The 24,318-nt window shown below is 51.2% G+C and overlaps 1 protein-coding gene across 3 annotated transcripts in view; it reads right to left on the reverse strand.

Annotated features, from left to right (window-relative positions):
* MAML1 (mastermind like transcriptional coactivator 1) overlaps window positions 1-24,318 on the reverse strand; it is a 51,333-nt gene that overhangs the window by 3,429 nt on the left and 23,586 nt on the right. Inside the window, exons 1-4 of one of the 3 annotated variants that reach the window (XM_051833794.2) lie at window positions 7,746-7,854; window positions 6,204-7,619; window positions 2,360-2,602; window positions 560-656 (exon numbers count right to left, since the gene is read on the reverse strand). In XM_051833794.2, the coding sequence (XP_051689754.1) occupies window positions 560-656; window positions 2,360-2,602; window positions 6,204-7,619; window positions 7,746-7,766 (1,777 nt within the window). In that variant the 5' untranslated portion in view covers window positions 7,767-7,854. Of the gene's footprint in view, window positions 1-559; window positions 657-2,359; window positions 2,603-6,203; window positions 7,620-7,745; window positions 7,855-24,318 lie in introns of those variants that run through there. The other 2 variants (XM_051833792.2, XM_051833793.2) reach the window with 2 other exon arrangements.

The raw sequence follows: 24,318 nt of genomic DNA on the forward strand, positions 1-24,318 counted from the left end.
TCTCCTCCAGGACATGGGATGTGCTGTTTCTCTGGGACATTTTCCAGTGAGGGCTCTGACTATGGCAAGACACAGGTTTCCAAGATGTTCTGGGGAGAGGTATAGGCAGGCAGGGGTCAGCTGTAAAAGCACCCCGTCACCTTAGGGCTTCTGGGAGCAGCAGCCTAGGCAAGGTCCCCAGCACGTCAGAGGGAACAGCTGACACTCGTGGGATTCCTCCCTTTGCCGGTCAAGCATCTGCTGTGATGCTGCCGCGGGGACACACAGTGAGCAGGCCACAGAGTGCGTTTCGCCTCTCCTGATCTGAAACAGGTCAGCTTTTGAAGGGACACACAGAAGCAGAGGCGAAGAATTTTCTAAAGAATTACAGGAGTTGTTTCCTGTGGACAAGATGTCCTCCAGCGAGACTTGATTTTCAAGATGCCTCAGCCAAGGTGTGCCAGGGGGCCTGCCTCTCTGCGTGCTCAGGGGAGCATACAGGCAGGCAGGCTTCCACGCTAAGTCACCTGCTAGCACCTGGCACAGAGCCGGGCAGAGGGCGGGATCCACCAGTGCTCACCTGTGAACTGCCCCACCTGCTGTGGGAAGGGGCTTTGTGTTGGGTCTTGGTACTGGGGTGGTGGGCGGGTCAGATGGCGCTGAAACTGCTGCTTCTCCTAGAAAACAAGAACAGCAGAACCCACAGAAAAACAACCGCGTCAGGCCAGGCTTGAACTCACAGATGGGTTCCTGTGGAAACACGCTAGTGACCTCATCTGGGGAGGCCTCAACAAACGGCACGCAACAGAAGGATGGCGCAAATCTAAGGAACAGGGAATTAAAGACTAAGTGTGGGGTGGCGTAGTAGGTAAAGCTGCCGCATGCAATGCTGGCATTCCATATGGGTGCCAGTTCGAGTCCCGGCTGCTCCACTTCTGATCCAGCTCTCTGCTGTGGCCTGGGAAAGCAGAGGAGGATGGCCCAAATGAAGCTCTGTCCATTGCAGCAATTTGGGGAGTGAGCCAGTGGATGGAAGACCTCTCTCTCTGCTTCTGTGTAACTCTGCCTTTCAAATAAACAAATAAATCTTAAAAAAAAAAAAAAAAAAAAAAAAACAACAACCCTCGGCTGCTCCACTTCCAATCCAGCTCCTTGTGAATGGCTTGGGAAAGCAGCACAAGTCCTTGGGCCCCTGCACCTATGTGGGAGACCTGGAAGAAGCTCTTGGCTCCTGGCTTCAGCCTGGCCCAGCCCTGGCTGTCACGGTCATTTCAAATAAATCTTTAAAAAAAATGAATTTTTTTCTTTTATGACAGGCAGAGAGAGACAGACAGACAGACAGACAGACATGTATCTTCCATCAGTTGGTTCAGTCTCCAAATGCCTGCCCAAAACAGCTGGGGCTAGGCCAGGCCAAAGGAAGAGGCTGGAACTCCATCTGATCTCCCCCTTGGGCCATTACCTGCTGTCCCCCAGGGTGTGCGTTACCAGGAAGCTGGATGCAAACCCCGGCGCTCCAGTGTGGAATATGAGAACTCCCACCTGTAACACTTAGTAGCTGCATGTGACCAACTGAATTGTGCACTGATTCTAGAACCTCGGGGATAGTGTCACACTTGGCTTACAACAAACTGCATTTACAACAAAGCTGGGCCCCACAGGGCTGGATGACAGTGGCTTAGAAGCCATTACCACGTCATGGGAAGATGCCCACTTTTTAATTTTATAACATTTATTTATTGAAAGGCAGAGATATGGAGAAAGAGAGAGAGAAATACACACACACACACACACGTGTGTGTATATATATATATATATAGAGAGAGAGAGAGAGAGAGAAAGAGAGACAGAGAGAGCTCGATCATCTACTGCTGGTTCACTCCCCAAATGGCCACATCAGCCAGGTCTGGCCCAGGTGGAAGTCAGGAGCCTGGAACTCCATCTGGGTCTCACACGTGGGTACAGGGACCCAAGCACTCAGGCCATACGCTGTTGCTTTTCCAGGAGTATTAGCAAGGAGTTGGAATGGAAGTGGAGCAGCCGGGACTTGAATCGGTGCCCAACGGGAGGCTGGGACCAGTGCCACAGGTGGCCTTAAGTTAACCTACTGTGCCACAGTTGCAGCCCCAACCAACTGCTTCATAACTGCTGCAACAAATGCCTGGCCTTCATCTAGTTTTAGCTGCAGGTCCCGTCTTTGTTCTCCCTCACTAGGTGACACAAAGCAGCTCTGACACGGGCCTCCCCTGCTGGAGAAATGCCAGGCTCCCGGAAGGGGCTCCTAAGGGGTGAAGCACCCTAAGGCCGGGCATGCAGAGCAGTGCATGTGCGCGGGCCCAGGTGGGACTCGCGGGGCGGGCTCTCCCTCCTCGTCCCTTACTTGTTCTGCCAGGAGCTGCTGCTGCCTCTGCAGGAACTGCTGCTGCTGCTGCAGATGCTTCTGCTGCTGCTCCCTCTGCTTCTGCTGGTCCAGAAGCAGCTGGTGCTGCTTCATCACAGCGGCCTGCTGCTGGCTGCTGAGATACTGGGAGCTGCTGTGGCTGCTGGCCACAGACACGGCAGGCTGCTGGGTCCCGACGCCGGGGGCCTGGGCTGGCACGGGCACGCTGGAAGGGTTCTGCTCCTGTCAAAACAAATCAGGCGGGCCCAGTCAGGTGGGATGGGGGGGAAGTCTTTAAACTCTGATCAGATGAGGTGAGCCCCGAGCAGTGAGAACGCTCCCCTCCTGAAGTGGAGCCTCTGCTCCCCGATAACCTTCAGGAACAGCCATCCACGGGGCCGGGACAGAGGCCAAAAGCACTGCCGCGAGCACACACAGGCAACTTGGCAATGAACCACCTGGCCTGTGTTAGCTTTGCTCCCCACAACACCCCAGCGGGAAAGGTATGCTTTCACATTGGGCATATTCAAGCGCTCACGTTTGCACACGATGGTTCCAGTAGGCACTTGAGGCTTTCAAACACTTGCTTATCAGAATGTGGGAGTTCAGAAGAGACCCAGAGAGGAAGAACACTCTGAAGGAGCCTCTGGTCAGTGGAGACACTTCTTCCTGTGGGCGTGAACCTTGTGTTTGGGGCTAGCCCTAAACTGCCTGATGGCCATCCACGCACACACATGCATGTGTCTTGAAGAGACTGCTTAGCTTCTGTCAGATATCAATGCTCAAAAAATACTGAGTATCGGGGCCGGCGCCGCGGCTCACTAGGCTAATCCTCCGCCTAGCGGCACCAGCACACCGGGTTCTAGTCCCGGTCGGGGCGCCAGATTCTGTCCCGGTTGCCCCTCTTCCAGGCCAGCCCTCTGCTGTGGCCAGGGAGTGCAGTGGAGGATGGCCCAGGTGCTTGGGCCCTGCACCCCATGGGAGACCAGGAAAAGCACCTGGCTCCTGGCTCCTGCCATCGGATCAGCGCGGTGCGCCGGCCGCGGCGGCCATTGGAGGGTGAACCAACAGCAAAGGAAGACCTTTCTCTCTGTCTCTCTCACTGTCCACTCTGTCAAAAAAAAAAAAAAAAAAAAAAAAAAAAAAAAAACTGAGTATCAACAAAAACGTTTTTAGACAGATTCTCTGTTAACATATTGACCAAAAATGAGCCGTGTCAAAAGCAACCAGAACATCATCCAAGTATTACTGTTACTTACGTTGACTTTTTATTTATTTATTTATTTTCACTTTCACTTGGAAGGCAGGGAGACAGGGACAGAGAGGTATCTCCCATCCACTGTTCACTCCCCAAATGCTTTCAGCAGCCAGGACTGGGCCAGGCTGAAGCCAGGAGCCTGGAACCCAAGTACCTGAGTCATTCCTGCTGCCTTCCAGGGGGCTTATTAGCAGCAGCTGCAGTGAGGAAAGGAGCCAGAACTTGAACCCAGGTACTCCAATATGGGCTGTAGGCGTCCTAGACGGTATCTTAACCTCTGGGCCAAATGCCCACCCCTCACTGCTTACATTTAGAAGAAAAAGGGAAAACAACATGGAAAAAAGGCAATTATTGTTTAAACGAGTTCAATAATATGAGTCCTTTCTAGATCTTTATCTGTATGTTGAATCTTCTGAGTCTAACCTCAGGCAGAGTCTGATGATTTAATTCCTCATGTGACCCACTCACCAGAGGCTGAGGGTTCCTGAGTCCTCGGCGAGGTGAAGAGAGACTCGGACTGTATTGGCAGTCACTGGGCTGCTCTGCCTTTCCTAAGGTGGTATCTGATGGTATGTAGCAGGTTTTTGTTTTTTAAATATGTTTTATTTATTTGAAAGGCAGAGGGACAGAGACAGAGGGAAAGATACACATACACATACAAACACTGAGCGAGCGAGCGAGCGAGAGGTGTAGAGATCTTCCATCTGCTGGTTCACTTCCCAAATGGCCACACAGCTGGGGCTGGAGAAAGATTGAAGCCAGGGTCTAGGAAGTCCATCTGGGTCTCCTGCATGGGTGGCAGGGACCCAAGATTTTTGGGTCATCTTCCACTGCCTTCTGAGGTACATGAGCAGGAAGCTGGATCTGAAGTGGAGCAGCTGGGACTTGAGGCAGTGCTCTGACATGGGATACCCTGACATGAGATGCTGGTGTTGCCAGCAGCAGCTCGCCCACTGCTCCATGCTGTCAGCCCCAGCCATGTAGCATTCTGATGGGCGAGATAAGCAGGAGCACATGGAATCTGTTACTGGGATGCATATGCTGCTTCCAGTCTTTGACTATCACAAGTGATCACAGAGTACCTGGTATACAACTTTCTTGGGTATTGTGGATAACTTCTCTAAGCTTGCAGGGCATGTGTCGTGGTTTACAAGCATTTTTATGGCTTGTGAACATTACACGATGCCAGTCACTTCCCCAGAGTATGCCCATTTTCCCTACCCTCACTGGTATATGAGCGTGTCAATTTCCTCAAAGTACCACTGTAGCCCCTCTGTGGTAAACTTTGGTCCCAACATACTAAACAGAGAATTGCAGAAGCAAACAATTCATCAGCATGATGAAATCTTGCACCAGCTGCTGCTGTTGCACTCTGTTCCCCCAGGGACATCCCTTTACTCAGTGCATCTGTGCTGTATCTGCCACCTGTCTGTTATTCACTCAGTAGCCACATTGGTTAAAAGATCAACTATTGTGATTTCACAGTGATTATGTTCAAATAACCCTTACCTTATTTAACAAGGTTTCCAAAGGCACGGAAGTCTAAAACCGTGGAAGCAGAAATCCCCTCTGCTCTATGTGGCCATGCTGAAGGGTGAGTAGGCAAAGCACAGCATGTGCAGGGTTTGGTGTCTGTGGCTGTAGGCACCCATCAGGAACCCTGGAACACATCCTCTAAGTGGTGGTGGTGGTGGTGGGGGACGACTATGTACCAGTGTTGGAGTTTCAACATTTTTGATTTTTAGAAAAGATTTTTTATTTATTAGAAATGCAGAGCAATAGAAAGGAGAGACACAGAGAGAATCTTTCTTCTGATGGTTTACTCCTCAAATGCCTACAACAGCCAGGCCTGGGCCAGTCTAAAGCCAGGAGCCAAGAACTCCAGTTGGGTCACCCATGTGGGTGGCAGGGATCCAAGTGCTTGGATCATCTGCTGCTGCCTTTCCAAGTGTATCAGTAGGAAGCTGGATTGGAAATGGAGCCACCAGTGCATGAACTGGTGCTTTGAAATGGGAAGCCCAGGTTGCAAATAGCGGCTTAATCCACTGTGCCGCAACAGTGGCCCACTAAAGTTTTAACTTTTCAAATGTGAGCGTATATTTTAAGTCCACAAAGACGCGCACTGCAGCCGTATGACACTCCAAGCGCCGTTTTCTACCCTGCACAGCATTTATTTAGCTGGGCTCGAGTCTTGAGAAAACAAGCAGAGAGCCCCACTGTGTTGGGAAGCAGCACACGCGCACAATGATCCAGGCTTACCCAAAGTGAAGGATGGCCAAGAGCAAGGCCTCTAGGAAGCACATTAAATGTGATCTTTCCTGGAAAGCACAGCCACAGAGGCCTGAATGTACATGCTGAGGCACAGGAGATGCATGCAGGCGGGGCCGCAAAACCCTGTGTCATCAACATCAGGGTATGCTGGGGAATTTTCTTGGGTTAGGAAGAAATCAACCCTAGTTAATTTTCTAAATTTTCATTCCCAAGGGAGTCAAAGGGCACCAGCCCCTTCCTCTCTTTGTTTCCTCAGTTCCCTCAGCCTCAACTGACTTCCAGGGCGAGATGCAGGGAGAGAAGCCACACACTCACCTGGCTGGGTGGAACCAGCGATCGGAAGGGCATATTTCCTGGCTTTGGTTTCATCATAAACAAAGGGTTCTGCTCGTTATTCAGATGAGGCAGCTGCTGGGGCAGGTAAGCCATGAGTGCTGGCTTGCTCTGGCCACACCCGGGGCCGCCCTGCCCACAGTCCGCCTTGTAGTGAGAAAGGGGCTTCGTGTTGCCGTAGTCTAGCACTGACCCCTGGTTATTCACTGAGTTCTGATTCAAGTTGTTTGGCGGCTGGTGACTCAGCAGGTTTCCGTGGCCGGGCTGGAGGTAGGGGCCTCCGGGCCGAGGGGAGCTCTTGTTCACACTGGGCATCATGAGCAGTTTGGGGTTAGTGAAGTCTTGCTTGTAGCTGGGAGGGCTGGCGGGCTTCTCCATGGGATAAGCAACATCTAAGGGACTGTGGGAGGGCCCTGTCTGCTGCCATGTGGACATCTGGCCTGGGGCTGGGGCCGGAGCAGCTTGCTGTGGGGTGGGGAGCATCTGCTCCCGCTTCTGCTTGGCAGCGATCTGCTGGAGCTGGTGGGCGGACGATAGCTCGGAGCCAGCTCCCGGCCCCTGACCAGGTAACACCACGCTCGCCAGGGCTCTCTGTGCATTCTGGGCCTGGGCTGATGCCGGCAGCAGGTTTGGACTGGGAGTGTCTGCCCCGGGCTGAGCAGAAGTGTGGAACAGGGGCTGCGAGCCCCCGAGGCTGGAGGGATCTGTGCTCACGGGGGCAGACGAAGGCCCCAGGAAGGTCTGTCCAGCAGACCCGGCCCTCACTTGCGGAGAACCTAACTGCTCCTGCTCGAAGGCTGCCGGGGAGAATTCTGTCTTAATACTGATGTCCTGGGCCAGGGCAGTTTGAGGGGCGGAACCTGAAGCCTCCGGGTCCTTCTTCTCCTCAAAGTCCTCATTGAACAGGTCCTTCATGTCCTCGTCAGGCACAGACCTGTTCAGCTCCTCGATGAGCTCCTTCCACTCCTGCTCGTTCAGGTTGAGGTCGGGCATGAGGTTGCTCTGCGATATGGAGCCCCCAGCCCCCGTGATCATGCAGGGCAGGTCGTCCACAGGCTCCTGCTTCAGTTCTTTGCCCAGGCTCAGGGGAAATGGCTCACTGGGGTTACCGCCTCCATTCAAGTGGAGGCTTGTGTCCGCCAGACACTTCTTGTTGATGGCATCCAGCCCCAGGGAGTGCTTCCCACTGGTTGACAGGGCATCGCCCCCGGAGGGCTTGTCAGGCTGGCCCAGAGGGGAGGCTGGGGGCAGTCCGTTGGCAGAGACGGCGACGCCCAGGGGGGCCTCCCGGCGGGTCTTCTTGTGCCCGGGAAAGAGGTCCCCGAAGCCATTCTGCTGGTCTCCGTTCTGCGGGGAGGCGGCGCTGTCGAGGTTCCTCTTCACCGTGTCGTGAAGATGCTGGAAAACATCACAAAGGGGTGACTCAGGCCGCCGGCCCACAGTCCTGCAGCGCTCACCTGTGCCCAGTCTCCACCCCCACCCCCACCTTCCCTCACAGCGCAGGCTCCCTCACCAGGTCTGTACCTGGCTGTTTAGAAGCCACATCCCGCTCTCCTGTGGAAAGTTACACGGCTGTCCCTACACTTTGGCAGTGGGCTCTTTCCAGGAAACAGGCTGGTGTCAGACCCACAGAAGGCTTCATTCCCTAAAGCAGCAGTGTAGGAGGGAGTTTGGGTGCAGGGCAGAGCCCTTGCAGGTGGACGGATGCTGTCTCCTGGGAGTGAACTGATGCTCTCCTAGGACTGAATTAGTTGCCACGACAGCAGGCTGTGGAGAAAGAAGGTTACCCATTTTTTTTTTTTTAAGATTTATTTATGGGACCAGCGCTGTGGCGCAGCAGGTTAAAGCCCTGACCTGAAGCACCAGCATTGCATATGGGTGCCGGTTCTAGTCCCGGCTGCCCCTCTTCTGGTCCAGCTCTCTGCTGTGGCCTGGGAAAACAGAAGATTGCCCAAGTCCTTGGGCTCCTGCACCGATGTGGAAGACCTGGAAGAAGTTCCTGGCTTTGTATTGGCACAGCTCTGACCGTTGTGGCCATCTGGGGAGTGAACCAACATATGGAAGACCTCTCTCTCTGTCTCTACCTCTCTCTGTAACTCTTTCAAAAAAAATAATAAAGATTTATTCATTTCTTTGAAAGGCAGAGGCAGAAAGAGAGAGAGAGATCTGCCATCAGCTGGTTCACCCCTAAATGGCTGCAGTGGCTGGAGCTGAGCCGATCCAAAGCAAGGAGCCAGGAGCTTCTTCCAGGTCTCCCACGTGGGTGCAGGAGCCCAAGGACTTGGGCCATCCTTCACTGCTTTCCCAGGCCACAGCAGAGAGCTGGATTGGAAGTAGAGCAGCTGGGACTTGAACCAGTGTCCATATGTGATGCTGGCACAGCAGGCGGAGGCTATACCTACTACACTACAGCACCAGTCCCACTCCTTGGGTTTTACCTCCTTGGAACATGCCCTTCCACACTTCCACAATGCAAGAAGCAGTACCTTCACCTAAAGCGGAGCAGACGTGTCCTAAACGACAAGCTAAATAAACCTCTTTTCTTTACGAATGACCAGTCCTGGGTGTTCTGTCACGGCAAGGGAAATGGACTGAGGCCCTACGGCAGTCCCCAGCATGAGAGCATGCTCAGAGGACAGCCAGTGACAGGGAGCCAGAGGACCATCGTTGTGAAGTCTGCGGGAGGTACGATGTCTGCATACCTGAAACCGGCCATTTCCCTAGACTTCCCACTGGAGAAACCAGTAGAGTCCTCGCATCCAGGCCGGAGCGGCTGACTTCAAGTGCCCTCTGCTGATGATGCCTGGCTAACACAGTCTTGTCTTTCTTTGTCATTCTATGCCTGCCTGCCTGCCTTCTTTCCTTCCTTCCTTCCCTCCCTCCTTTTTTTTTTTTTTTAAGGTTTATTTATTGATTTGAAAGAGTTACAGAGAGAAAGACAGGGACAGAGTGAGAGATTATCTACTCACTGGTTCACTCCCCAGATGGCCATAACAGCCAGGGCTGGGCCAGGCTGAAGCCAGGAGCCAGGAGCTTTCTCCAGATCTCCCAAGTGGGTAGCAGGAGCCCAAGCACTTGGGCCATCTTCTGCTGCTTTTCTCAGGGCGTTAGCAGGGAGCTGGATCGGAAGTAGAGCAGTCAGGACACAAACGGCGCTCATATGGGATGCTGGCATTACATGTGGCAGCTTTACCTGCTATGCCAGTGTCGGTCTTTTCTTAGGTCTTGGTGGTGCTGACCCCAAGGCCGAGGGCTCCACCTGAGCCCATGGGTCCCCTCTTCTCTCCAGGCTAGGATGCTTTCTCTCAGGTCATACAGGCTCCAGCCTTTCTTTCTTTCTTTTTTTTTTTTTTGACAGGCAGAGTGGACAGTGGGAGAGAGAGAGAGACAGGTCTTCCTTTTCCGTTGGTTCACCCCCTAATGGCCGCTGTGGCCGGCGCGCTGAGGCTCCAGCCTTTCAACTTCTGTTCCCTCTCCTCCTCACCAACTCCTAAGTGTCTTCCGATGCCTGCCCACAATCTCCCCCTCACAGGCCTCGCTCTGTTCACCAAGACCATTCAGTCAGACACACCCAAGCGTGCACTGGCACTGCTCTTCTCTGCGGCCCCATTTTCTCCTCCACTAGGCTTGTTCAACTAACTTCGCCAAGTCTACCTGGTGCTAGGGACAGTGCCATGGGGAACAGAAAGAACAGTAAGGTGGTCCCTCCCTTCAAAGGGCTTCCAGGCTTCTCAGACACTGGACATGCACAGATGCGGCTACAAGGCAGCAGAGCAGTGAGTACCAGGGACACCAGGGCAGGAGTTCTGTGACAGTGAGGACACGATGAGGGGAGGTGGGAGAGGGTGGTACCCTTCGACCCTGGCTCCAGCCTCTTTTCCCACCATCAGAACTCACCTCCTCCACTTGGTTCAGCCGCAGACACCTGATCCTTTCCTACGCTTCCTCTTCTTACATTTTTGTCTTTGATCCCCCACCCCCAGTACCATCCTGCCTCCCAAGAATCCTACATGTGGGTGTGCTATCTGTAGATTTCCAAGCATGCTGAGCTGGGCCACCCTGACCTGTGACACCTGTAGGCAGCCTCCCACCTCTGTGTCTTGCCGGAAGCACAGCTCTTATATCAGACTGCCTGCTGACTCTAAGGAGGACCATCTTCTAACCTCAAAGTCCCAATTCGATTGCTCCCATTCTTTCCTCACACACCATGTCAAGATTTTCTCATTTCTTAACTGTCAAGGCTGACCACACAGTGCTCTATAAATTCCAGCTGACCCATACTTTTCTAAAGCCATATATGGGTAATTGAGCTTGTCTGAAAAAAACCCAGCAATGCCCAGAAATTGGGAGTGTAGGGCAGAGCTAAGCTGCAGAGTCCCAGGACTCACTTCAAACACAAAGCTCTTTTGCCTTTGCTGTCCTTTCAGGAGGGTTCTTCTGCTCCCCACTGCCACCTAGGGGCTGGAGGAGGGATAGGACTCACACTTCTAAGATGGACCCTTCACAGTCTACTGTTTGAAGTTTCTTTGGGGATAACTTTCATAGCTATCTAACTAGTCACAAGAAATAAAAACAAGGAGATAATATTTATTGGATCATTTTGCTGTTTACTTTGTTGCACAGCATCAGGTCTTGGCTTTCCATAAACCCAGGATGGAAAGCAAGGGGTCCCAGGCGCTTGATGAGTCAGCTGGCTGACTAGATTGGAAACAGAAATCTTCCTTTGCCCTAACAATTGTAACAGCCACCACTCCCTTTCTCAATATCCACACACAAACAGCTGTAAACAAGTTCCAAAGCAACCATTCAATTTGGTAATACAGGTTGCTTTTAGCCAAAAGAAACACTAGGTTGTTTTCAAAACTACTCACAAAATTTAACTGGGATGATACAGGCAGCGATGGGGAGTGTAGGATGTAGTGGCCCTGGCAGATTTTTAGGCTGTGAGCATTTGTGGGAGTGTCTGACATGCACAGGGCACTGCAGGGGAAGGGAAGGTGAGTAAGCCTGGAGCCTAATCCTCAGGAATTTACAGCAGAGACAGGAAAACCGCCTGAACAGGTTAGTTAGGTAAGCACGCACACTGCAGGGGCCATGAAGTGATAAGGGAGGCCTGCCAGACCAGACGTCACCACACACGCCCTCCCAGCCTGCCGCTGGTGCTTGCTCAGAGCTTCCTGCTTTAACCCCCCGAGACCCCAACAGTGTGCAGGTCCCAGGAGGATCCCATTCCGGGAGGCAATGTGTTGGGTGTTTCTGATCCATTGCAGAGCAGCGCAGGCTCATGGAGCTGGCTTTCTGCCAAGGCACCCCACCTGTGCCAGCCTGTGCCCTCCTCACTGCGAGGCCTTGGTCTCCAGGGGCCAGCAACGTCTTCTGCTCTGGGAGAGGGGTTCTAGGCTCTCATGCTGCTCACAACACAGACGCTGGCCACACCATGTGGACATCCAATCACAGCATTCTGTCTACCCTACCACGCAGCTTCCAGGGAGGGCAGCCCCAGCCTAGGCTCCCTTATGTCTCTTCCATTACCCACTGCTGCAATCCCAGCATGCTCTGTGGTCAAACTCATGGGAAAAACAGCACTTGTCCCCTACCACTGTGGGTCAGCAGAAGTGGCCGTGGGACACAGGGGCAGTTCTGTCGGTGTTCACTAGGCACTCACTTTCCCCTTTCTCCTTTCATCACCCTCCTATCTGCCAACCTCAGCCATCCCCACTCCCAGAGCAGCACCTGGTCAGCGCACTGAGACTCCCAGACCTGGGAATGGACAGGCTGTGGGCAGACTCAGCAGGGACCTACGTGCCATGAAGCGCAGCCCACTCAGTTCTGCCTTTCCTTCTCCCTCCAGCACCTGTCACTTAGTGACTCCCTCCACCTTTCAAGGCGTCTTTTCACACTTTTTAAAAATCCCATTCTCTTGCCCTGCCTTGTACTCTTCTGAACACTTCTTCTCAGTCTGCCCTCCTGCCCTGCGATCAAATACTAGAGTCCTCTCCCCTTTTCCCTGCAAGCAGTCTCCTGAGTGATCTCACTGCTTCCCAAGCGCCCGTGTTCCTAGGACTCAACATCACACTCAGAGCAAACCCACCTGCCCAGGGATCAGATGCCGGGTTGTCCAGCCCACTCTAGGCACCGGGCCTCATGCTGCTCAAGGTACCCACTCCTGCCCCAGGGCCTTAGGACTTGCCTTTCTCTGCCCAGAACACTTCTTCCCTCTGACTTCGCCAGGGATGACTCATCTCTTAATTCGCCACACCTGTCACCTTGCTGCGGTCACCCGCTATCTTATTTCCTGGCTGAGTCCCCCTAATGGTCCTGGCAACCCCACCCAAATGATGAGCAGAGACTTGGAGAGCAAGAACAGTGCCAGCACTCAGCAGGCACCTGTAACTCAATGGCTACCTCTGGAGCTGACTCTTGTTTCTCCACCCACATACCTAGCTCACCTTGCTGTGGGCCTGCACAGTGAAGAAGGAATCTTGTCAACGGCAAAGCCAGTTGCTCCCCAGTCCTGTTTTCCTTTCCTCTGTTCCTGTCCCAGAAGGTCACTGTGAGCCACCAAGTCACAGAGTCCCCTGAGCCGCCTCCTTTGTGCCTGCACCTGACCAGCACCATGTCCTATTGAGTCTCCCACCTCGGGCGTCACTGGGTGCACCTACTTCTCCACTTACCAGCATCAATCCCTCTCACTTGAATTATTTTATCATGCTAAAGATAATATTTTTTAAAAAATTATTTTTTTTTACTTGAAAAGCAGAAACAGAGGGACAGAAATAGGGAGCTTCTGTCCACTGGTTCACTCCCCAAATGCCCACAACAGCCAGGGCTGGGCCACGCTGAAGCCAGGATCCTGGAACTAATTCCGGGTCCCCCACGTGGAAGCCAAGGGCCCAAGTACTTGAGCCATCATCTGCTGCCTCCCAGGGAGTGCACCAGAGAGAAGCTGGACAGAAAGTGGAGCTGCCAGGACTCTAACCAGGCACTCTTGATGTGGGATGCGGGTGTCACAGGCGGCAACTTCAACTGCTGTGCCAAACGCCCACCTCCCTAAGGCTGATCTGGGCAACTCCGTCCACCTGTCCTGCACACCCAGGTGAGAGGGATGGTGCTGACGCACAGGTCTAGCAGAGCCACTCTGCTTCCCAAAGCCCTTCAGTGGCTCCTGGTTGCTATCACGTCTTCAGGCCTGAGCTTGCTGGGTCACCCTGAATCCCAAGGCTCTGGCCCAGTTGAACGCCCCACTAGCTCTCCTGTCATGCCCACTCTGCACTCCACTGGTGCAGTTCACTGGGAGTCTGCAAAACTGTAAGGTGGAGGGGCTAGTGCTGTGGCGTAGCGGGTAAAGACGCTGCCTAATTGCTGGCATCCCATATCGGCGTTGGTTCAAGTCCTGGCTGCTCCACTTCCCATCCAGCTCTCTGCAATGGCCTGGGAGAAGAGAAAATGGTCCCAGTGCGTGGACCCCTGCACCCACATGGGAGACCCAGAAAAAGCTCCTGGCTTTGGATTGGTCCAGCTCTGATCATCCAGCTATTTGGGGACTGAACCAGCAGATGGAACATTTCTCTCTGCCTCTGTCTCTCTGTAACTCTACCTTTGAAATAAATAAATAAGTATTTTAAAGTATAGGGTGGTACACAGAAAACCAGAATTCCAAAATTTAGCATCAGCAACTTCAAGCTAACACCACATGACAGCTGCTGAAAGAGGAGCGTGCCTGTGGAGGAGCAGCCCAGCAGCAGCCCAGCAGGTGAAGTCAGCATCTTAAAGTGTCCCCTCCCACAGGGAGGCACACAGCACAACGCTATCCTTGCCAGAGACATGGGCTGTGCTACCATGACACCCACATGCCAGGGCCAAAATGACTCTTCAGAGAACACTTAAAGGAAGAAAAGTCACAGAACCATCTATAACCTGTGACTAAAACTCCCTACGTTATCCGTCTGAATGGTTTGGCATAATCCCTGAGTTAGAATGGAACAGCCCAGCAGGATGAGCACCAAAAATCCTGCCTGTGGTCGAGGCCTTGACAGGGACCTATGAAGATGAAAAACTCCGGGAAATGAATCCCCCAGAGAACTTCAAGGTTTTGCGTCTGAACATTTTTTTACCATCATCTTCCTTAAAAAGTTCAAGTTGAATTAATTGCAGGTGTACAGGAACCTGCCGACAGTACAGGAGGTGCGCCCTCCACTGTTTCTTCCCAGGCTGCATTTCATGATCACAGCATAGTATCAGAAATTTCATGTCACCTCTGTTTAATAAAGAGTCATCTAATAAAGCACAGCTATGTAAGTTTGTACATAATATAATCTCTTTTTGCATGTTTATAAATAAGGTGAGAATTTCCTGAGAAGCAAAATTGTTAAGAGGGCTGATTCTTGTATTGGGCAGGCACTCTACATCATCCTTTCTGTAGAAAAACCAATTTAGAATACTAAATGAGGCTCCAAAGGTTGCCCGGGAGCCGTGAAAACAAAACAGGCTGTCACTAACTGGCTATGTGACCCTAGTTAAGATATAACCTACTGAGGATCTGCTGTCTTGATCTACAAAATAAAAATGCCTGGGTTAAATGACCAAATGTTCCACTGGCTTAAAAATCCCTAGTGCTGTACCCCTAGTGTCACTCATTTACACTGCACAGGGAGATGCTCTCAGGATTTCAGGCAATACTTATGTACCGAGATCCTGCTATGGTGCCAGACACTGCCCTACACACACCATGCATAAAATAAGGTAAAAAGTATACTTTAGGGGTGTAACAGGTTAAGCTGTCACCTGCTGCTTCAGCATCCCACATGGGCGCTGGTTTGAGTACCAGCTGCTCCACTCCCAATCCAGCTCCCTGCTAGTGCGCCTGGGAAAATAGTGGAGAATGGCCCAAAGGCTTGGGCCCCTGCCACCTACGTGGGAGACCCAGATGAAGCTCCTGGCTTCTGGCTTCAGCTTGGCCCAGCCCTGGTCATTGTGGTCATTCGGGCAGCGAACTAGTGGACATAAAATCTCTCAAGATCTCTCTCCCTTCATCTCTTTCCCTCTCCCTCTCTCTTTGTAACTCTGCCTTTTATTTATATATATATATATATATATATACACTTTTTTTTTTTTTTGACAGATAGAGTTAGGCAATGAGAGAGAGACAGAAAGATCTCTTCCAAATGGCTGCTACGGCCAGTGCTGTGCTGATCCAAAGTCAGGAGACAGGTGCTTCCCCCTGGTCTCCCATGCGGGTGCAGGCACCCAAGTACTTGGGCCATCCTCCACTGCCCTCTTGGGCCACAGCAGAGAGCTGGATCAGAAGAGGAACAACTGAGACTAGAACCCGGCACCCATATGGGATGCTGGCGCCGCAGGCAGAGGATTAACAAAGTGAGCCATGGCACTGGCCTGATAAATATATATATTTTTGAAAAGCACACTTCATCATTCAAAATTCACTCGGTTTTTCCTATGTTCTAAGCAGGGCACTAGGTACTGGGGAGAATAAATCTCTAAGACATAGTTCCTGCTCCCCTCCAGGACGCCAGGGAGGCAAGCCAGAGCAGCATGGGAGGAAGGGTGGGCAGCCCCATGTGGGAGGTAGGAAAGATGCCCCAAAGAAGTTAGGCACCAGAGGAGCAGAGAGGTCATCGGAAGAGGGGACTGCATTCTGGGGTGAGAAGAGGCCAATGCAGACACACAACTGGGCCCTGAGCAGGAGCTGGAGAGGGTGCCACAGAGGAGGGAAGAAGGGTGGTTCGTCTGATGCTGGTGCAGTGTCAGGATACAGGGTGGGTATGGGCGGCGGTGGGGGTGTGTGGAGAAAGAGGCTGGGTGGGTGGGCTGGGGCCTGTGCTGCAGAGTGGCAGGTGGAGCTGCCCCTGTAGGCCCCATGTGGGCGCTGGTTTGGATCCCAGCTGCTCCACTTCCCATCCAGCTCTCTGCTGTGGCCTGGAAGGGCAGTGGAGGACAGCCCAAGTCTTTGGGCCCCTGTACCCATGTGGGAGACCCAGAGGAGGCTCCTGGCTTCAGATCAGCATGGCTCTGGCCACTGCGGCCAACTGGGAGTGGACCAGCAGATGGAAGGCCTCTCTCTCTCCCTCTCCTTCTCTCTCTGTGTAACTCTTTCAGGTAAATAAATAAATCTTTAAAAAAAAAAGAGGTAGGTGGGGGTCACGATGGCCCCCCAAAGCCGCTGAAGGGAAAATCCCAAATCACACACAAAAAAGAACAGTATGACAAAGCCCCAGGCAACCATCACCCAACTTCAACAGGACCAGTGTTTGGCCAAGTTTCTTTCCTTCTTCCCTCCCTCCCTGCCAACTGGATCATGTGACAAACAAGCCCTAGGCATCACATCATTCAGCCACAGCCACTTCTCTGTAAGTTACGAACACTCCAACATGGGTGAGTGTAACAACACACTCGAGACAGCAACAGTTAATTCCTGACTGTCACTTTCTCATACCCCTTAGGACGGCCATGACTGTAACACAAAAGCCAGGCAATGACAAGTGCTGGTGAGTATGTAGAGAAACTGGGTAGGGACACAAAATGGTGCAGCTGCTGTGAAAAACTGTACAGTAGTTCCTCAAAAGATTAAAAACAAACAAAAAAAAAACAAAACAAAACAAAAAAAACAAACGTGGGATCACCACCTGGCCCAGCAACTCTACCTGAGTAGAAACCCAAACGGACTGACAGGAGGACTTGAGGGGACATTTATCCACCCATCACAGCAGACAAACGTAAAGCCAGGTCAAGTGTCCACAATCACATGAATAAACAAACAAACAAACAAAAGGCGTGGCTACACAATGGACTGCCACTAAACCTTTATTTATTTATTTTTAAAGATGTATTTTATTTATTTGAAAGAGTTAGAGAGGCCTTCAATCTGCTGGTTCACTCCCCAGATGGCAGCAACGGCTGGAGCTGCGCCGATCCGAAGCCAGAAGCCAGGAGCTTCCTCCGGGTCTCCCACGTGGGTGCAGGGGCCCAAGAACTTGGGCCATCCTCTACTGCTATCCCAGGCCATAGCAAAGAGCTGGATCGGAAGAGGAACAGCTGGGACTAGAACCAGTGCCCATATGGGATGCCGGCGCTTCAGGACAGGGCATTAACCTGCTGTGCCACAGCACTGGCCCCTCCACTAAACCTTTAAAGGAAGGAAATTCTAACACATAACGACAACATGAATGAACCCTGAGGACACTGGGCTAGTGAAATTAGTCAGCCAAAAACGACAAGGACTACAGAGTCCACTTCCCTGAGGTCCCCAGAGTCACCCAGGAAGAGGGAGCAGAGTTAGTGTGTAATGGACACAGAGTTTCAGTTTTGCAAGATGAAAGGAGTTCTAGAGAAGGAGGTTGCACAACAGTGTTCATGTGCTTAATCACACTTAAGTATGGTCAATTTTATGTTACGTGCACTTAACCACAATAAAAAAATTAAAAATAGTTCTGTATCATCCTATAGCCTATCGGTATTCAAATTCCCCTGTATCATCAAACACAAACAACCCCTTCACCATGGAAGATTTAAACACACACAGAGCAATATAATGAGCTCACATTCTCATGCCCAGGTAATGCCTGCCTGATCCTGCCTCACATGCACCTTGCCCATTCCCTGGCTAACTCAGGAATCACATTTTCCCCTAAATACTTCTCTAAAACATAAAAGCTCTTTGAAAAATAACCACAACATCATTACTGAATGCTAAAAACCCAGGGGCAGATGTTCACCTTAACAATTAACTTTCATTCTGGAACACCTGGGTTTGAAACCAGGTCCAGCCCCAACTTTAGCTTCCTGCTAATGCAGACCCTGGGAGGCGTGGTGATGGCAAGAAGTTGGGTTCTGGCCACTCATGTGGGAGACCTAGATTGAGCTCCCAGCTCCTAGCTTTGGCCTCGGTTCAGGCTTGCTTGTCACAGGCAGACATCTGGGGAGTGAACCAGGAGATGGGAGCTCTCTTTGCCTCTCCAACAAATAAACAGCAAATAAAAAAAGTCAAAAGATGTTAGTGAGACATGCTAAATTAGTGGTTACCTCAGACTGAAGAGAATGGAGAAGTGGTGGGTGATGGCTGAGAAATAAAGGGTTTCCTTCTGGTAGGATGAAAATGTTCTAAAGCCACAATGCCAATGGTCACACAACTTTATATTTTAAGTGGGTGAATTGTATGGCATATGAATTGTATCTCAATAAAGCTGCTACTAAAAAAGCAAGAGAGAGGTCAATGCCGCGGCTCAATAGGTTAATCCTCTGCCTGTGGCACCAGCACCCCGGTTCTAGTCCCGGTTGGGGCACTGGGTTCTAGTCCCGGCTGCTCCTCTTTCAGTCCAGCTCTCTGCTGTGGCCTGGGAATGCAGTGGAGGATGGCCCAAGTGCCTGGGTCCTGCACCTGCATGGGAGACCAGGAGGAAGCACCTGGCTCCTGCCTTCGGATCAGCGCAGTGCACCGGCTGTAGCAGCCATTTGGGAGTGAACCACCGGAGGGAAGACCTTTCTCTAACTCTGCCTGTCAAAAAAAAAAAAAAAAAAAAAAAAAGGCAAGAGAGAAGGGGCTAGTGTTACAGTGCCAGCATCCCACGTTAGAGTGCCAGTTCAAGTCCTGGCTACTCCACTTCCAATCTAGCTTCCTGGTAATGTGCCTGGGAAAGCAGCAGATGATGGCCCAAGTACTTGGACCCCCACCACCCACATGGGAAACCCAGATGGAGCTCCTGGCTTCAGCTTGGCCCAGACCTGGCTGTTGAGGTCATTTGGGGAGTAAACCAGCAGATGGAAGATGTCTCTCTATCTCTTTCAAATTAATTAATTAATCTTTAAAATAAACAAACAAAAGCCAAATAGATTAAAAAAAAAAAAAAGCAGGAAGGGAGAGATTGGCGGCAGCCAGGGAGGGTGAGGGGAGGCTTATTTTGGAATGACAGACTCAAGTCCACTTGAAGAATAGCACACAGTTACTCACTGATTCCATGAATGTCATTAGAAAGACATGTGTCTTGACAGCTCTGCCAGCGTGAGCACCACAAACATCCTTATGGGGGACAGCTGCACTGAGGGCCCGTCTGCATGTGAGAGCAATGTCCACCCTGTCCAGAGCCAGCCCTGGCAAGGTCCTTGCTCATCCAGACACCAGCACTTTCTGCCAGCCATTCACTCTCTCTTCACTAGCTCTGCCCGCCCCGGAAGCACTGGCCAAATGATCAAAATACCTCCCCCCCCCTTTTTTTTTCTTTTTGAGATAGAGAAAGAGAGAGAGAGAGAGGGAGAGTGCGCACATGTGAGCTCCCATCCACAGGTTCACTCTCTGAATGCCCACATTAGCCAGTGCTGGGCCAAAGCCAGAAGCCAAGAATTCAATTCAGGTCTGCCACATGGGATGCAAGAACCCAATTACTTGAGCCATTATCACTGCCTCCCAGGATCTACATTAGCAGGATGCTGAGTCAAGAGCCAGAGCTGGGAATTAAATCCAGGTGCTGCAATATGGGACATGGGTATCTGAAGTGTCAGGCCCAATGCTGGCCCCATGCCTCCCATCTTTTAACCCCCATCCTACTCTACCCTTTAGCACAGTACTCAGCTGGACCTGGTTTGGAATTTTAACCAATGTGTGCTCACAGGCAAATTACTTAACATGTAGAGCAGTGTTGGTTCCTCATTTAGGGGTGAGGTGGAGAGGTGAGGAGAGGGTTGGGGAGGGGAGGTGGCTGTGAGGCACTTCAAAGGCAGGAACTGAGCACCTGCTAACATTCTTATTGTCCAGCTATCCTCTTCCTCCCTTTCTGAGCATTTCCAAACACCAGTCCCTGCCATATTCACCCAGGTGACCACCTGGCTCTTAAAACCAAGGATCCTTTTCCAGTCTGCATCCCAATTACCCAAGGCTCTGATGGCTGCTCCTCCCTTCTCTAAATGTCCTCCTCCCTTAACACCCATGCAGCCGCTCTAGCCTCCAAGGTCATTCCTGGAGGCTGCCCCTGCACAGGCTTGTTCCTTCTTGGATACTGCCTGCAGGTCCTTCACCCCCTTCACAGAGGTCATCTCCCCAGGCAACTTGCCCCACACGCAGGGCTCAGCTGTTGCCTGACGCTGCGGCCCAGAGCAGGCACACAGGTATTCACGGAACGTACAGTTCCCAGATCTTGATCTCCCGTGCCTAGCCCTCTCTAGCCTACTCCAGACTCACACACTCTTCAATCTCTCTTTGGGGAGGAACTTACATCCCACCCTCATCTTAACATATGTCCCCGAATCACTTTGTGCTCATTTCTGTTCCTACTCTAACAAACCCTTCCAAGGCTCTTATTTCCCCATCACCTACAGTAAAGCTCAAACTCCTCAGGGACTATCTGATCCAACTCTGATCAATTCCATCTACTCCTTGCCATCCCTGGAGGCCCCACCCGACACTGAATCACTCCCAGGACTGAGAATATATCCCCCCAGCCTGGCCACCTCCTCCTAATCTTTTATTTACTATTTTTATTTACTTAAAGATTTATCTTTATTTATTCAAAAAGCAGATTGACAGAGATAGGGACTTCCATCTTCTGGTTCCCTCACCAAACGGCCACAACAGCTGGAGCTGGCCAGGCTGAAGCCAGGGGCCAAGAACTACATCAATTTCTCACATGAGTGGCAGGCCCCCAGGTCCTTGGGCCATTTTTGCAGCTTTCCCAGGCTCATTAGCAGGGAGTTGGATTGGAAGTAGAGCAGCTGGGACCCATATGGGATACCAGTGTCTCAGACAGCAGCTTAACCTGCTGTACCACAACACCAGCCCCCTCCTCCTCTTTTCGACATCAATTGTTGACATGTATTTTTCCTGGATCACTTACCCTACACTGATCAAGTTCCTTCTTTTATCTCTAGTGCTCTAACAAACACTAGAGCACAACACTCACCTCCCATATTCAAAGCACAGCGCCTCATGTCAGACAGTAAATACTAACTGACCTGATGCACACCGCACCCCCCTTGCTGGAGGACAAGGGCCTTGCCCTCTGCACCCCCAATGCCAAGTTCAAAGCTCAGCCAGTTACAGGTACCCAGTGGATGCTCAGGGCATTAACTCTGCCACCTCCCCATTATACAACCCTTCCTGGTCACTCTGCCTTTAGCTTTGTGAACACCTGTCTTGTTTGACAGGTTCTCTCTCTGGTCAGGAAGAGGTGGTACTGGCTCACTTAACCTGCACAGAAATCTACAGGGTCAGTGCTATCCTGCTGTCCCCAGTTTCAAGAAAGACACAAAGGCTTAGAGAAGTTAGACAACTTAGAATGTGAGTGCAAAGCCATGATTTGAATGATTCCCCAAGTCCAGCTGATAGGACTTCTTTAAATATACGTTTTCACATCCAAATTTCTTGAAGAGCCTTAGACTCTTAAGATGGAAACATCTCCTCTTGCATCTCTCTTCAGTTGAACCTTCTCATTCCCTTGAACCTGCCTTCAAATTCTTCCCCTCCCCACCTAAGAAATAATGTGTCCTTTCTGTTCTAGGACAGTAGTTCTCAAAGTGTGGTCCAGACCAGGAAATCTATCAGCAAACTGGGCGGGGCCCAGTGAGTGGTGTCCACAGGCTCATGTGTGAGAACTATGGCTGTGTTGCTTCTTTCTTCAGAGTCACACTCGATTTCCCATCCCCAACAAAGACACTTCTCTCTCCCATCACGCACATCGGCTGCCCACTCTGCCCCCTCTGAGCGCTTTCTGAAGAGCATCAGTTTCGGTCCACAGTATTCACTCACCTCTCACGCTCTGGGCACCCCTATCTCCCTTACACACAAGAAAATCCACTCTTGAGAGAGTTGAAATGACTTCTCCAAATGGATCCGGGAGTTATGCTCGGCAATTTTTCTATCATACATTGAGAAAAATTCCAAATGTCATCAAATGCAGCCCAGAGGGTAACAAAACATACTGATGATGTCAAGATTTAGTGGTTTAATAGGAGCAGTGAAGACAGAAGGCAGAGTCCTAGAGGCCAGAGAGGGAGCAAAGGCAGGACGCCTCCCCAGGCTCCCTACTGTTCTAATAAAGAACGTAACATTTAAGGTTTAGGACACATCAACTGTAAGGACGTTCTTTCCCGTTCCTGTGACAGTGAGATGAGAGTGCCATGGAAGCAGGACATGGATGTCTAATGAAATGTTAGACTCAGTACAGTGAGAACCTGCTTGCTCCTGGGCCACATGGGGCAACAGAAGTATGTCAGCCTCAGATTTGAGCCAAACTTTGCATTTTCCAGTAGTCATGGGTTAAGAAGAAACAGGTGGGGCTAACTTTAGCAATGCATTTTATGTAACCATATATATTATCATTTTAACATGCAGTGATTTTTAATTATTTATAAAATATTTAGTCTTCAAAATCCAGAAGTGTTTTTTACATATCTCAACTTCTACTAGGCAAATGTCAAGTGCTTAAGAGCCACCTGGCTGGTCACTCCTTAAAGGACAGTGCAGCTCTAGAAACTCACCCTGGACGTGGGGTGGGTGTCAGGACAGTGCTGAAGACAAAAAGAAGTGCCCCAGAACCTGCCAGCTGCACAGGAGGCTCAACACACCTGGCCCCTCTGCCCTTTGCACAAGCTGCTTCCTCACTCAAATATTCAACCCTGCCCCACTTGTCCCTTTCTTGCAAACTCTTCATTATCTCATTCAACTTCCTCAATTAAGATCTACTGGGAGCTGACTGAGCCAGCCACCCTCTGAGCCCTGGGGACACAGCAGGGAACAACACAGGCATAGCCCTTGTCCTCCAGGGCCAGTCTACATCCTAACAAGGGGAATACTTTCCAAGACAGTAAAGTGCAGACAGAGAAGGAGTTTGTGGGGCTTCCAATTTTAAGTAAGGCACTCAGGCAAGGTCTCTGAGGGTGAAGTGGGAAGAGGAACCTGCAGGAGATAGGAGTGAGCCACATCCACACTTCTGGAAGGCCCAGGCTGAGACACCAGTACACAGGCCAGTGTGGGAGCCTGGTGTCTGAGCATCAGTGTGGAGGGCAGGGCAGCTGGCTCAGGGGGAGTGGACAAGAGCATGAAGACACAGCATCAGAGGGCAGGGAGGGACAGGTGTACCACACTGCACAGGGATGGGTGGGCTCTGGCAAAGGACCAGCTGCCCCTTGGGTGAGTTAGAAAAGCTGTACAGGGGCCTGAGTAGAGGGACAAGATCCTTCTGGGCAGACAGCAGACTGTAAGAGGGCAATGGCCAACAGGGAGATGGATCAGGATGCAATAATTCAGGTAGAAGAAATGAGGGCTTGGACCAGGCAGTGGCAGAATGGTGAGAAGGAACCAGCCTCCAGGGCGAGTTGAAGGAGGAGTTGGAGAAGTTAAGATAGGCAGGGTTGGCAGGGTGTCCTAGAGGGGTGTGTCTTTAGCGGCTCATGTGTTTAGGGTGCAGCAGTAGAGGCCATGCCCATCTGCACGGTCTTGGAGAGGCATGGCATTAAGGGAGGAGGGCAAAGAGAGGTGGTTCTGTCCAAACAGGAAGCTCTGCAGGCATGTCCAACATGCAACAGCAGAGCACATAGGGCCCACAGTGAAGTCCCCCTCAATGTCCAGAGGAGACTGCAGAGTTTGCCACTGGCTGTCCTAGGTGCCAATGGCTTTTTGGGCCACCTTCCCATGTGACACCTAAAACCACAGCACATCTGTGGCCCATCTCTGTTATTTGTCTTCACCAGCTAAAACACAGGGAGCAACCTCATTCATCACTCTTTCCAGCACCAGACTTGATTCACCATCACCAACAGTAAGACCTCAAATCTAGCCTTTCTGGTTGAGACTGGCCACTTTGCCAGACCACAGAGGACCCTGTGGTTGGTCAGCTCATACCTAACAAAGGAAAAATAACAAGTCAACAAACATTAAAAAAAAAAAAAAAAAAAAAAAAAAAAAAAAAAAAAAAAAAAACCTCAGTTGGTAAGAATTACTTTTTTAAAAAATAATTTTACTTATATTTTATTTTAAAGGCAGAAAAAGAGATATTTCATCTGCTGGTTCACTCCCGAAATGCCTGTAACATCCAAGGCTGAGCTAGACTGAAGCCAGGAGCCAAGAACTCCATCCTGGTCTCCCATGTGATGT

This window comes from Oryctolagus cuniculus, chromosome 6, assembly GCF_964237555.1.
Source record: "Oryctolagus cuniculus chromosome 6, mOryCun1.1, whole genome shotgun sequence".
Lineage (NCBI taxonomy): Eukaryota > Metazoa > Chordata > Mammalia > Lagomorpha > Leporidae > Oryctolagus > Oryctolagus cuniculus.